The 15588-nt window shown below is 45.5% G+C and overlaps 1 protein-coding gene across 4 annotated transcripts in view; it reads left to right on the top strand.

Moving 5' to 3' along the window:
• L1CAM (L1 cell adhesion molecule) overlaps positions 1 to 15588 on the top strand; it is a 138516-nt gene that overhangs the window by 39379 nt on the left and 83549 nt on the right. For all 4 annotated transcript variants that reach the window (XM_061614255.1, XM_061614256.1, XM_061614254.1 and 1 more), the window contains 2 exons: positions 5727 to 5832; positions 8200 to 8396. In XM_061614255.1, the coding sequence (XP_061470239.1) occupies positions 5727 to 5832; positions 8200 to 8396 (303 nt within the window). The remainder of the gene's footprint in view (positions 1 to 5726; positions 5833 to 8199; positions 8397 to 15588) is intronic.

Below are 15588 nucleotides of genomic sequence, written 5' to 3'. Positions count from 1 at the left end.
TTTATTATGTTCATAATGTTGAAAAGTTGTTTTTGGTTATTATATTTGTTATGTCACTTTTATTATTTTTTGTTATTAGGAAATTGTTTTTGCAATTGTTTTTGACATGTATTTTTGTTCACCTTGTTGTAAGCCGCCTTGAGCACAATTTTATGTGGAAAGGCGGCATACAAATAAAATGATGATGATGATGATGATGATGATGATCACCTCAAAGGCTTAAAGCCCCCCCTTCCACCCCAAAATGCAGTCCTGATCCAGAACAAGCGTGCCCAAATAATGTCATAGGAACATAGGCAGCTGTCTTATACTGAGTCAGACCATTAGTTCATATTCCTTAGTACTGTCTACATTGACTGGCAAGTGGCTCTCCAGGGAGTCCCGCCCAGCCCTACCTGGAGATGCCTGGTGTTAAACCTGGGATTTTCTGCATGCAAGGCTGATGCACTACCACTGAGCTGTGGCCAGCTTCATTAGCGTTGCATCCAGTTTGGCCCTGGTTGCCAGCCTGAGTACCATTCTGGGCTAAATAGACTAATAGCCTAACTCAGTATAAGGCAGCTCCTTGTGTTTTATGGCACTGCTCTGTGCTAGGAATTATCTAAAGCCTAAAAACCTCACATCTTTGATTCAGAACAAAACATGCAAATGGAGCATGTTGAACAAAAAGGCAAATTTGCTAAAATATTATTGATTTCTGTAAAGTTGAATGAGGTTTTCAGTGTATATAAAAAAGGCACAGAGCTTCACATTTCAAAGCTCATTTCAAATAATCAGACACCAGACATCTAAGAACTGAAGGAGTGTTCCTTGTCTTCAAGGATCTCTTAGCATATCCATATCAGTTACAAACTCAGACCACTCTGATCAATAATCCATTGCATATGCAATACAATCCTAAGTGTGTTTACTCAGTTCAGTGGGACACAGGGCTCATCCAGACGACTGCAAAATGTGTGACACGCCCGCTATGTGTGTTCATTATTTTTCGGTTGTCCAAATGACGTCTCGCACTGTTACGCATTTTCGTGGGTTAAATCCGCTCCTTGCAATACCGGCAAAAATGTGATTTGCTGCTTAAAATCGGGAATCATCCGCTGTGCCTTCAGGAGTTAGGATGCAATACCACAGACTTTACAGCTGATGGGCGGTTCTTGGGCGTTTCCCCTTGCCCCTTCTCCTCATTCCAGCCAATCACGTATCTGCACTTTTGCACATGTGCAAGAATAAGCCTGGGAAAATTGAGCCAATCATCGCAATGGTGGGATGTTGGGGGGGGTCTGCAACTACTGCACAGATGCATTTTATTTTTTGCCAGCCTGCAAACTGGGCGGCCGCTCTGGGTGAGATCTGCAATGCACAGCAAGCAAGAAAGGGGACGTGGTTGGTTTCAGCCTGCCTCCGAAAGCCTTGTCAATTTCATTCTACTGGCTGAGGTTTTTGCTTCAAATCAGAAAAGCATACATTGCTTGAAGTGTAATATAGCAAATATGGGCTTCTGGTCAGTTTCAAGCCTGCTCCAGAAAGCTTTGTCAATTTCATTCTCAGTGGGAAGGAAAGGGAGAAGGAGGGGGTATGTGACACATTTCTTGCTTTTTTGGAGAAATAAGTGCAATTGCCAGCCTGTGTATCTCCTTAAATATCAATAAAGGCAGAAAAGCATACATTCGTTTAAGTGTAATATCGCAAATATGGGCTTCTGGTCGGTTTCAAGCCTGCTCCCGAAAGCTTTGTCAATTTCATTCTGTGGGAAGGAAAGGGAGAAGGAGGGGTGTGTGACATGTTTCTTGCTTTTTTGGAGAAATAAGTGCAATTGCCAGCCTGTGTATCTCCTTAAATATCAATAAAGGCAGAAAAGCATACATTCGTTTAAGCATAATATTGCAAATACAAACAAGGCAGGTGTGAAACCGACCAACAGCCTTTCCTTCCCAGCTGAGAACTCCTTTACAGCCATATTGTGGTTCGTTGCAAAGGGAGAGAGGAGCATACGTCATTTTTTTGCTGACCAATTGGTTGATAGGGGGAGGTTTTAGAGGCAGAGCTTGGAAAAGGCGAAAAGAATGTAGGGGTCTTACCGCTGCAGGTGCGGGTGCAAAAAAGCATTTTTTTTAATTGGGAAAGAGCGAACTAAAAGGCAAAGTGAGGACTATCAGATGACAAACCAAATATGGAAACGGTGGATAACCCCGCTCCGTTTGGATAAGCCCTTACTCTCTTGTAAATGGATTTAGGATTGCAGGCTTAAGCTATTTTACATAAAGTGAAAATAAAAAGTTAACACTTCAGATATTTCATTCAGAAGGTGATTCTGTCTGAAGCTAACATCTTGCTATGAAAGTTTTAGCTGTTGGTAGTAGATACAGTATAACTTCCCCTTGGGACCCATTTTCCAGTCCCTTTAGGAATCTAATCAAAATTACTGCTGCATCTAAGAAGAAAATTACCAAGTGTTTTTTCTAATAATCTTGAAAATGTCCTTCCATTTTTTTTCTTTGGGGAACAACTCTAGATGTCTTGGGATCAAAGCATTTTGGAAAGAAGTTGTGGTTTGCATGATTTAATTTGGAGCAGTTATCCAGTGGCTATGAGTCTCATCATAAGCTCTTAGGGTCCCACCCCTCCACCCTGGCTCCTTCCTGCTGCCCCTCCCCCTCTTCATGTTTGTGTCTCTTCTCCCCTCTCCCCTAATGTCTGGATGAGCAGGCAAGTGGATCCCAGGGGACCCTCTTCCTCCACTAATTGGATTGGAGCGTTTTTCTAACCTGTCACTGACTCAACCAGACGCAATGAGCTTCCTCCAAAAACCAATTCAGCTTCCTTTAAGGGGTTTGGGGAGGGGGCAGCCAGGAAGCTGGCTGAATTTTGGGTCTGATCCATGGCATGTTGGGGGATCCCGCAACCCTAGTCTGAACTGTGAAGGGATATTTACAGAACAGTTTGTTTCACTGCACAGCCCATACCCACAGTAGGACTGCCAACTTTTTCAACTATCCATTGTAACAACAACGTGCTCTGCAGACATTGGCGGGTGATAAATGCTTATTTCTGATTGCTATGAAAATCTTCACCTGAACTTTTCTGTACATCATGCTGCTATTAAAGGTACAAGAGCAGGCCAAGCCATTCTCCCCACCCACCTCCAGTCAACCACCAGTCCTAGTCACTGCCACAGCAGGCCAGCCATGTGTAATCTCAGTTTGATTCTGCAGCACATAACCCAAAGAGGAGGAATTGTCCCTAGAAGAGGTCCCAAGAAAGTGTGAAGCTAACTGTGCAGGGAGAGACTGCACAGCCAACCAGTGCTAGTCTAGCACTGGGGCAATGAAGGGGAAGAGCTATTGCTCAATGGTAGAGCATCTGCTTGCATGCAGAAGGTCCCAGATTCAGTCCCCCCACATCTCCAGGTAACAATGGCAAAGACCCCTGTCTGAAATCCTGGAGAGCAGCTGCTAATCAGTGTAGAGGTGATACTGGGCTAGATGTTCTGTCTAGCGATCTGGTACAGGGCAGATTCCCATGTTCTTTATTGTCTCATTAGCCATTTGAGTAGGCAAGTAGTCTTATATGGATGGATGTATAGATATATATAGTCTGTGGGAGCTGATGCACCATATTCAGTCCTCCAAATAAGCAATGCCCATGTGTGCAGTGCATTCACACATATAAATACCCCAAGTCTTCTTCAAACACAATGCCTTTGTGGAAGAAACACAAAGCTTCATGTTATGTTTAGATCAGATCCGTTAGGCACCTTTATTTTATGCACAAGTTCAAACAGCTGTTTGGAGAGAAATCAGACTAACATGGAAACACCATGAAGTGCAAAGTTCTCTCCCTCTTAATTTTTACAGCATATATTTATACTGTTCCCCAAAGCACATGTAACCAAATTACAGCATGTCATCATTTTAGTATGTCAAATTGACATGTATTTACTGTCCTTCACATAGAATAGAGAAAATTAAACATTAATTAGGGTAAACACTTATCAGCAGTTTAAAATCTAAGGGTTACATACATGCAGCTTGCAAATGCTTTCCTAACATGTTTGTTCTTCTCTTATTTGCTCTACTTGCATTATAGCATCAGCATGTTTCCTTGGGACATCTTTTTGGCATCCCTCTTAGTACATTAAACAGAAACATTCTACCCGTCATTCTTTGCATTCACAAATCTGAACCAAAGCTAGGAGATATGAACCAAAGTTAAGGCCTAGTTTTTGTTACTTCCACAGACCCCCTCCTTGGAGCTAATAGCACCACTTTCAAATTTGCATATTCATTACTTCATAAATTTCTTGTGGCTCCCATTCTTCATCTTTCTTTATGTCTACATACATGTTGAATACTTCTCTCTTCTGTTTTGGGCTAAAGCCTTTTTGCATAGTTGTAATTGATATATTGATACAGCATCTGACACAAGCAATTAATAATTGAACAATAACATATAGAAAAATTAAAACACCGAAAAATAGAAGTACAATTCACTTTGCACTTTATAGCCCAGTCTATACTTTATGGGTAAATTTAGCCTTGTACAATGAAAGTGCAACAAGGTAAAAGAATCTAAAACTTTTTGCCATTTTGAAAGTGAGGGGGAAATGCATTGAAAAGTGTTAGATGAAGAAATTACTTTTGGGAAAAACATATAAACACCCTGCAAGCAAATCAGGATGCAGGTTGAATGCTCATTGTTAAGTGCCTTACAAACAAATCAGAATGAATGGCCAATAAAGATTGGATATAATCTAACTGCCACATAAGCTTTGTGAAAGCAAATCAGGGTGAATGCTCAATAAAACCAGGTCATCTGGAGATCCTTTTGTCACATGAATTGCCTGTAGCTGTCCTGCTCCCACATGAAGATTCTCACTCATTCGTGACTTGTGGCACATTATTGTCTACCTGCTGCCCTGCACAGTAGCTACTCTCACATTTTCTAACCATGAACTCTCACACTCCCTAGGACACACAAAAATCCAGTTAATTCACACAGTGGTGTTCCCTAACATGCATGCTGATGTCCACTTATGCTCACTTAAACTGCAAACTGAAACTTCCTTGTCTCACACAGGCGTGTTCTGCCCTATTAGCCTACACCAATTTACACTCACACTTCCCACCTTAAACAGACTCATTTTGCACACTTATGCTCTGATTGTGCTTCCCCTCCATCCCATCTTGCACACATAAATGCATATTTCATTTCCATGCTGTGCAGGGATTTGGTGGAATGGTCACTCATTTCTCCTCTTTCTCTCTCTCTTCTTCCATTGCTTCCTTGCTGGTGCAGTTGACCGGACAAACTGTGAGTCTTCCATGAAATGGGTAGTGGTGGTCTGGGTGGGGGAACGGAAGCAGGATGAGGAGAAGAGCTGGTCAGTGATTAAGAACATAAGAACATGCAAAGAACCAGCTGGATCAGGCCAGTGGCCCATCCTGTCCTCAGAGTGTCCAGCTAGATGCCTATGGGAAATACACAAGAAGGACCTGAGTGCAAAAGCACTCTCCCCTCCTGTGGTTTCCAGCAACATTCCAACAATAATTTAAACTGTGCTTTAAATGATTGCATTGTTGGGGAAGGACCATCCTATTTATATCTTCCTGCAAGTTATAGCTATTTTATTGCAGTCTGAACAGTGCAGGATGAGGGCTTCAAGGGATGGCTAACCTTAATCTTGGGGTTTCTGCTGGGTAATTCTCATTCCTATCTATGTTTCCCAGTGCAACAACCGCCTGAATTCACAGAGCAGCCAGAGAAGAAGATTGTGGTGTTCCCCACTGATGAAGTCACCCTGAAATGTGAGGCTACTGGGAACCCCCTAGTGACGTAAGTATGAAAAAGATCCCATTATTTCCTTTACTCCAATTCCCCTCTGTAGGGAATACTTTAGGGCATCTTCTTCAGAGTAGTATTCCAGTATTCAGAATATTCACACTAGGGCTATGCACAGATTCCCCTATCCACCCTGTGGCTCCAATCCGGGGGGGGGGATCAGGCTGACCCACCCTGGGTTGACCCAGGGACCATCCACCCCACCTCAGAACCACTCCTGAATAAGTTTGGGGGGCAGGGCTCAATTTTAATTAGAGTAAAAAAACCCACCCTAATTAAATATGTGGTGGGGAGGGAGAAGGAGATGTTGCATCTCCCCCCCCCCCCCGAGAGCAGGGTCAGTTTATCCTAGGTGATGCTGTTTCGCAAAGGAAAGCCATTTCCTTTATGAAAGCCATCCAAACAACATCCCTCAGAATCATTCCCTCAGCTCTAGAGCAGAGGGGGCAATCCTGTATGATGCTTTTTTGAAAAGGAATTTCCTATAGGAAAGCTCCAAAACAGCACCTGCACTGCTGGAGGATCTCTGCCTCTGTTAATTAGGCAGGAAGGACAGCAGCAGCTGCCTCTTTTTCCTGTGTGATGACCCGCCCCCTAACAGCCCAGAGTCGCTCTGGGTCTTCAACTCTGACCCATAGAGATCCGTAGCTATCAGAACCTGACTCAGCTGAGGCTCAAAAATGTCCGAATGAGCATGATTTGTCTCGGCCAAATCCAGTGCACAGCCCTAATCCACACCATACATTTAACTACTTTTCAAAAAGAGAGAAAAAATGGGTCGATCCAGCTACCACATCCCACATGATCCCACATCATGTCTAGTTTGGTCACATTCACACCATACATTTAAATCCCATGGCTTCCCCAAGCAAATCATGGGAATTGTAGTTTCCCCTTCACAGAACAATTCCCAGCACTCTGTAACAAACTACAGTTCCCAGGATTCTTTGGGGGAAGATGTGGTCTCTGTGGCAAATGTCAACCAGCAACCTAACCACTGTATTTTGAAGCAATCTAAGGCTGCAGACCTATACACATTTACCTGGGAGTGAGCCCTGTTGAACTTGATAGTACTTACATCTGAGTAGACATTATACATTTGGCACTATATGTTTCTCAGTGGCGTTCCAAGGTATAATATTTGATGTTGACTACTCAATTACTAGCAGTACAGTCATATTCATACACTTGCAGATATGATCTCTTTAAGATACTTGCTAGGGGTGAGAAGAATAATTCAGTTCAGTTCATATTTAAATACAAATTACCTAATTTACACTTTCTGAAACAATATTCAGTACCTCCAAAAATCCTTCAGAATTCATACTAATCTGAATTTTGTGATGCAGTTCTCCAAACAAAAAATGTATATGTAGAAAAGCATATATAAAATATGCAAAAATGCAATGTATTAGGAGAAATTGCTTGCAAAAATGTATATATATAGTAAAATTGCATACAGAAATGTGTATATTAGGAGAAATGAGCACCAAAATGCTAACAAACCTTCGCAAGGACATTTTTTTAAAAAAAACCCCTAATTTATGCAGAAATGTGATGACCTGAACTTTGGAAAAATGAGAAAGGAGGAGAAACTGAAATTGACAGAGTCATTCCCCCCTAGATATCATACTACACTGTTCTGCAACAAACAAAATTCCAGATTTTTGCCAAGACTCTTATTTGCAGCTGAGATTAAAGGTATTAAAAGTATATATGCAGAGGGACGTATATTTGCAAAAATTCTGTTAGCTTGCACTGTACTTGACTTTTTCTAAGCCAGAACATGTTCAGCCCTGGCCTTTTCCCCCCCACAAACTGGTCTCCAGAGCTTATGGTACTGGATATTTCACAGTGCACAATGCTCTAAACCCAGCTCCATTCTGTTCTGCAAATCTCCATTATTTGCTGCTCAAGTAATGTCCCTAACCTTACTCTGACCTCCGCTCATCACCTAATCTGCTTCCCTGTCTTCAGCCCAGCTCTTGCAAATATGAGAGAAATTATTGCCCCCCTGCCTTTCATTCCCCTCCGCTTTACACTCCCACTGTCGCCATCCCAATCTCATCTCCCCCTATTTGTGCATACTGGTTTTACACTATCTTATCCCTGATGATTTCCTAAAACAACACCCTCCTACCCCGTGCATGGTGACCCTAATTTTGTACATAGTTTCCTCTACGTTGCTTTTCTGCTTCTCTGCCAGCCCCAGTCCTTAGAATTAACTGTTGCATGGAACAGATTCCAGCTTCATCCGTGTGCCTCCAAAATTCCAGCCTAAGAGATGGCTCCATTCTCTTGTCCCAGTTTCGTCCAAACATGCCCTCCCTCTTTACCCATCATGCCTTCTCCATTTGGCAGGTTCCGCTGGACCAAGGATGGGCGTGAGTTTCATCCACAGGACATGCCAGGGATGATGCAACGGAATGGTGGAGGGACCTTGATCATCACAACAAATAATGGGAACGCGGCTACCAAATTCCGGGGGTTGTATCGGTGTTATGCCAGCAACATTCAGGGCACTGCCATGAGCTCCGAAAGCGAGATCATTGCTGAAAGTGAGTGTCCCACCCTCCAATGTCCCTCACTCTCCCCCAGCATGGTGCCCCTGCTTCAACACCTCCCCTTTGGGGATGTCCACCAATCCTGGCCCACCCCTCTCCAGCTCTGTATCATCCACATCCATAATATTTCTTGCCCAAGCTTGCTGATGCTGCTTATTTCTGGCCCCACAATGACTGTGGCTCAGGGTGTACACACACACACGCACATACGTATGCTTCCATGCGCGCACACACATCCCCCCCAATTCTTATAATAAATTTCTCCCCTCCCCCTCACAATAAATGTCTATCTCCGGTTCCCCCCTCCCTTTACCTGCCTGGACTCCCCGGAGTGCAGCTGGTTGCTCTTGTTTCCATGGAAACAGTTGCCATGGTTTCATGGTGTCGGGATGATGTAATTGCCAGTCCTCTCCATTAGCACCTCTGTGGGCCCCTCCCCCCTTCTGGCTTGGCCTCACCCTTCCCATACCTCTGCCAAGGAAGGAGGGAAGAAGAGACACGTTATTGATTCTGACTGCAACCATGAAATAGAACTGAAACCAGAAAGGATTTTTTTGGAATGGAGGTGCTGTTATTTTACAGTCTATTAACATTCCCTTCTGTATTCCAGAACTGGAACCTTCTTTTAATTTTTTTATCTGAGCCCAAAAGAAGTCCATCTGCCCTTTACTGCATATTATTATTGCTGCTCTTATCACTGGTGATGATGATGTAGCACAGTGGCTATGATCCAGGAAGTCTTGGGTTTAAATCTCAGCCCTCCCCTCTCTACTGCGGCCTTAAGCTTACTACTGGCCCTATACAAGCCCCTGCCTCAGAGGCCTAGTTCTCATAGCTAAGCCAACTTTTCGCCACATTTAGTTCAGTGTTTCCCTCCTCCAGCTCTACTTCCTCCAGCTCTACTTCTTTGGCTGCCTCAGGTGAGGAGGCGGGGCAAGTGATTGTCTGTGTCAATCTGTGGGGGGATTTGGAAATCCCCCTCCCATAGCAGTGAGAGACTGCAGTTATCCAGGAATTTTTGAGTGGCTTCCTGCTTGCCTAACCCTGAACCTCTGTTGCTAGCACTATAACAGGGTGACATCAGCTCACCTGAGCTGCTGGAAAAGTTACTTTTTTGAACTACAACTCCCATCAGCCCAATCCAGTGGCCATGCTGGCTGGGGCTGATGGGAGTTGTAGTTTAAAAAAGTAACTTTTCCAAGCTCTGCCTGAGCAGAGGGAAGCCATTCATCTAGGTTCAAACCTGGGCAGAACAGAAGGTGACATTTTTATAGTGGTAAGCGGCAGTAACGCAGCCGAAGCTCTGCTCACGGCCGGAGTTCGATTCCAACGGAAGGAGGAAGTCGAAACTCCGGTAAAAGGGGTTGAAGTCCACTCAGCCTTCCATCCATCCGTGGTTGGTAAAATGAGTACCTGGCATATGCTGGGGGGTAAAGAAAGGCCGGGGACGGAACTGGCAATCCCACACCATATATATGGTCTGCCTAGTAAACATCACAAGACATCACCCTAAGTGTCGGAAACGACTTGCACTACAAGTGCGGGGACACCTTTACCTTTCATATGATATATGAGCAGGGCCGGATTATCCATTAGGCTTAGTAGGCTGAAGCCTAGGGGCCCTGAGCTCTTTGGGGCCCGCGATCCGCAGAAGCAGGACAGGAGCCGTGGATCGCGGGACAAGCTCTTCCGAACCACCTGCCATCCCCCCACTTCACTTACCTTTTTCTCCACGTTTTTTTGCGGTTTGCCATCAATCAAGATGGCGGCCAAGGTTTCCCTAAGGGGCTGAAGCCTCTGCCGCCATCTTGGTTGATGGCACGCATGCGTGCTACACGTGCGCATTGCTGTCATGAACCAAGATGGCGGCAGAGGCTTCAATCCCTTAGGGAAACCTTGGCCGCCATCTTGATTGATGGCAAACCTGCGTGTGCAGTGCGCGCAGCCACAAAAAAAGCGGAAAGGTAGGTGAAGCGGGGGGGATGGGATGGGATAGGACGAGATGGCGGGTGGCTCAGAATCAGCCTAGGGGCCCTTCTCAGCTTAATCCAGCCCTGTATATGAGAGAGGTTTTTTTTGTATGTGTGTGGTGGTGATGGTGGGGAATTTTGGATAAATTTTGGATAAAGGGACATGTGCCTCATGATATAGATCATCCAAGCCTATCTTTGCCACCTCAGTCCAAGTTCCTTTTAAGATTAGGGGCGCTGCCTCTTTTGCAGCTAGATTCCTTCAGGGAGAGATGGGTTAGGATGCGCCTTTCCTCCAATCCTACAAAATCTCACTCTCAAGACTCTTTTTTAATCTCCAAAGTGGTCAATACCTTTGAAAGTTTGCCTCATCTTGGGCAGGAGTGTGGGGGGGCAGGGATAGTAGGTTCAGGTGATGCACATTTCCTGGAAATAATAGACTGTCTGGGGACCAGTGAGGTTCATTGCCCCCTTTCTGCTCTTCCCCCCCTTTAGTTGATGCTCAATTTGTCCTTGACATTCTGTTCTTCCTGGAAGGCGCAACATTGCTCAGTCTTTATCAGACCATTTTTGTGGTTCTTTTCTTTTTATAAATTTGCTGTCCTGAGTATTCAAAAACACTTCCTTGCCTGTGGGTTTCTGTTTCACTGCCCTGCTGATAAACTCAGGCCTACCCAGTTCAGGTTTTGTATATGGCAGCTGAGGTTCCCCAAGAAAACATGGATCAGGGATTATAAATATTCTGGGAATCCCCCCCTCCCCAAACACACACATAGTATAATAGCATGCTGAGCTCTGGGGCTAAATGAGTAGCTTCCTTCTTACCACCCTTTGAACTTCAGCAGCCTAGCACTATAGCACATTACAGTTAGGGTTGCCAGGTCGGAACCATCTAAAAACCTGAGAAAATGGGGGCGGGCCCTAGTGATGTCATGGGGCGGGCCCTAGTGATGTCATGGGGCGGGCCCTAGTGATGTCATGGGGCGGGCCCTAGTGACATCACGGGGCAGGCCCTAGTGATGTCACGGGGTGGGCCCTAGTGACATCATGGGGTGGGCCCTAGTGACATCATGAAGCATGATACATTGTATCAACCACGCTTGCGTGCAGCATACCATTCAAAAAAAAATTTCTGATTGGAAATTAAAATAGAAATCTTACCTAAAAGAGGTCCAGCTGAAGTGACAAGGTCATTTCTTCTCACCATCTTAGGGAGTATGGATGGAAAATGGAAATGGAATGCCTTCAAGTCGATCCCAACTTTTGGTGACCCTATGAATAGGGTTTTCATGGTCAGAGGTGGTTTACCATTGCCTTCCTCTGACTTTGGACACATATACTTTGGATACATAATGAGAAGACATGATTCATTAGAAAAGACAATAATACTGGGGAAAACAGAAGGGAGTAGAAAAAGAGGAAGACCAAACAAGAGATGGATTGATTCCATAAAGGAAGCCACAGACCTGAACTGCAAGATCTGAACAGGGTGGTTTATGACAGATGCTATTGGGGTCGCTGATTCATAGGGTCACCATAAGTTGAAATTGACTTGAAGGCACATTAACAACAACAACTGAATTAAAGATACAAAAAAGGAAAGTGGAAGGTGTTTTATTTTATTTTTTACAGCCTGGAGAAATGGTAAGAGGTAAAGTCAGGATGAATGCATTTTTTTAATGAACAAGATAGCATGTTGAACTATCTTGTAAAAATGAACTAAGAGTGCTTGCAGCAGCTATGCTAATGCAGAATGAGCCAGTTGTTATCTGCATGGTGCTATGAAGTCAGTTGTATGTTAACTGTATGCTCATGCAACAGATGGTATAGCACAGTGGGGAGGAGAGCCTGGCTGGGAGTCTAGAGTCTATGAGTTTAAATCCCCGCTCGTGTCTCCTGGATGTCAAGGGCCAGCTAAAGATCACCCCCACAGTGAGTGGCTCAGGGATTATGTGCCCTGCCACCTGTGGGCAAGGTGCATAGTCGCAAGGAGCCATTTCCCCCAGCTGGCAGTTGCGGACAAGGAAGGGACTGGCTTGTGCAGCTGTGGCAAGCTGAGCAGGCCCTAGCCAGGTGGGGAGTACTAGCCTTAGATGGTAAACCGCCTCTGAATACCGCTTACCATGAAATCCCTATTCATAGGGTAGCCATAAGTCGGAATCGACTTGAAGGCAGTCCATTTCCATTTCCATGCATATAATTAAACAGATGCAGTCAAGTTTTTGGACTTTATTGTGATTGCTGGCCAAGCAGGATAGGGCTCATGGGAGTTTTAGTACAATATCTGGAGGATGCTACTTTGGCTGCCTTTGGGATAATAGATGGCAGCCTTAAGTCTGAAATGGTGTTTGGAATTCTGTAGAGACCAGCCAGTACACATTATGTCATAAGGCCAATTCTTAACCATTTGGCTGTGGCAGTTACCTGAAATTGCTCTTTCGTGGGCTCTCACAAACACCACCAAGCTTTTCTTTTAAAACAGACCAGCTTGTTTAAGTACATACAAAGAATAAAAAAGGAAGTCAACTGACAAGAACAAGACACTTTTTTTCTAAGCAAAATTGATCAAAGAAAAAAAGTATGCTTGTGTGTGTGCCTGTGCGTTTGTGTGTAACACACACACACACTTACATGTAGCATAGAATCACAGAGCTAGAAGGGGCCTTTTAGTCCTTCTAGTCTAAGCCCCTGCTGGAAGTCCAAAACCCAGAACAAGATCAGGTCTGTTCGCTTAAATTGCCACATTAGAGACTTAATGAGACAACACGAGTCAGTTTAATGGGAACTTTCCCACAACAGGGTGACCATATGCTTAGATCTGATAGACCTGAAGCAGCTGACAATTTAGGGCAGACTTCCCCAGCTTGGTGCCCTCCAGATGTTAGCTGGTGGCAGCTGTATGCCCAAAGATATCTGGAAGGCACCAGGTTGGGGAAGGCTGCTTTGGGGAGATGGGAAATGTGCAGAAAAATGGAACAATGGCACACATTCCTATTTGTTGTCATTTCAATCTCACTCCCACATCCTGTCAAGAAAAGACAATTACATGATGATTCTGTCCGTTTCCAGCAGTGCAATTATCCAGAGGAAATAGTAAGAAACTGAGGATTAGGGCCAAACTCTCTCTTTCTCTCTCCAGCCTCTCTCTCTTTCTCTCTCTCCAGCGTCTCTCTCTCTCTCTCCAGCATCTCTCTCTCTCTCTCTCTCTCTCTCTCTCTCTCTCTCTCTCTCAGCATCTCTCTCTTTCTCCAGCATCTCTCTCTTTCTCCAGCATCTCTCTCTTTCTCTCTCTCTCTCTCTCTCTCTCTCTCTCTCTCTCTCTCTCTCTCTCCAGCATCTCTCTCTCTCTCTCTTTCTCTCTCTCTCTCTTTCTCCAGCATCGCTCTCTTTCTCTCTCTCTCTCTCCAGCATCTCTCTCTTTCTCTCTCTCTCAGCATCTCTCTCTTTCTCCAGCATCTCTCTCTTTCTCCAGCATCACTCTCTTTCTCTCTCTCTCCAGCATCTCTCTCTCTCTCTCTCTCTCTCTCTCTCTCTCTCTCTCAGCATCTCTCTCAGCATCTCTCTCTTTCTCCAGCATCGCTCTCTTTCTCTCTCTCTCTCTCTCTCTCTCTCCAGCATCTCTCTCTTTCTCTCTCTCTCTCAGCATCTCTCTCTTTCTCCAGCATCTCTCTCTTTCTCCAGCATCGCTCTCTCTCTCTCTCTCTCTCTCTCTCTCTCCAGCATCGCTCTCTTTCTCCAGCATCTCTCTTTCTCCAGCATCTCTCTCTTTCTCTCTCTCCAGCATCTCTCTCTTTCTCCAGCCACTCTCTCTTTCTCTCTCTCCAGCATCTCTCTCTTTCTCCAGCATCTCTCTCTTTCTCTCTCTCCAGCATCTCTCTCTTTCTCCAGCCTCTCTCTCTTTATCTCTCTTTCTCCAGCATCTCTCTCTTTCTCCAGCCCCTCTCTCTTTCTCTCTCTCTCTCCAGCCTGCTACCCACAGCAGCAGTGGACACCGGATGGGGCCAGCTCCTTCTTAGCCCCGAGGATGCCCGGCCGCTTCACCCCTCGTGCTGTGGGTGCCGCTGGGCGGCAGCGGCCGCAATGCGCTCCCCAGCCAGAGACGCTGCGGCGGCCGCCGCCGCCACTGCCGAGCTCCATCGCGGCCACTCCCGCCCAGCGGCGCCCACAGCAGGAGGGAGAATGACAGTGCCGCGCTCGCCCGACTGGCCTTTTAAGCAGCGCCCGCCTTGCGTGCCCAGGGCCAGCCCCTCGTTGCCGCTCCTGCCCGCCCCTGTCCAAGACAGGCTGCTGCCTGGGAAGACAGAGCCCGGCCCCGGCGGCACCAGCTCTCCCTGCCTCAATGACAAAGGGCGGGAAGGCGGCCAATGAAAAGCCGGAGATCATCCAGTTTAAGCAAAGTATTGCCGGAGGCCGGAGACGGCCCCTTTTTCCCTGAAACTCCGGCCAAAAAACGGAGACCTGGCAACCCTAATTACAATAGTTGTGTGGGATGCCGGCAAAGTTCTCCAAACTCCAGCTTGCTAACAAACTTTGTTTCTCAAAGGAGAAGTGAGCTTTACAAGCCCAGAAATTCTTCAGCTCCAATTAAAATCCAGGCTTGAGAAGGATTCCATGTATCCAGATCCATCCTCCTCCAGCCCCAAACATCTCTCCCCTTCCTTTTTTTATTTTTCAAGCAGCAAGAGCAGCATCAGTGGGATGCAAGGAGAAAAGAAGGGAGTTTCTTTGCTCTTTCTCCTTCTCTGATATCACCTTGACATGTTGGGTAAGAACATAAGAACATAAGAAGAGCCTGCTGGATCAGGCCAGTGGCCCATCTAGTCCAGCATCCTGTTCTCACAGTGGCCAACCAGGTGCCTGGGGGAAGCCCGCAAGCAGGACCCGAGTGCAAGAACACTCTCCCCTCCTGAGGTTTCCGGCAACTGGTTTTCAGAAGCATGCTGCCTCTGACTAGGGTGGCAGAGCACAGTCATCATGGCTAGTAGCCATTGATAGCCCTGTCCTCCATGAATTTGTCTAATCTTCTTTTAAAGCCATCCAAGCTGGTGGCCATTACTGCATCATGTGGGAGCAAATTCCATAGTTTAAGTTTAAGTAAAGAAGTACTTCCTTTTGTCTGTCCAGAATCTTCCAACATTCAGCTTCTTTGAATGTCCACGAGTTCTAGTATTATGAGAGAGGGAGAAGAACTTTTCTCTATCCACTGTCTCAATGCC

This window comes from Rhineura floridana, chromosome 3 (assembly GCF_030035675.1).
Source record: "Rhineura floridana isolate rRhiFlo1 chromosome 3, rRhiFlo1.hap2, whole genome shotgun sequence".
NCBI classification, from domain to species: Eukaryota; Metazoa; Chordata; class Lepidosauria; order Squamata; family Rhineuridae; genus Rhineura; species Rhineura floridana.
This window is presented reverse-complemented; position numbering and strand designations above follow the sequence as displayed.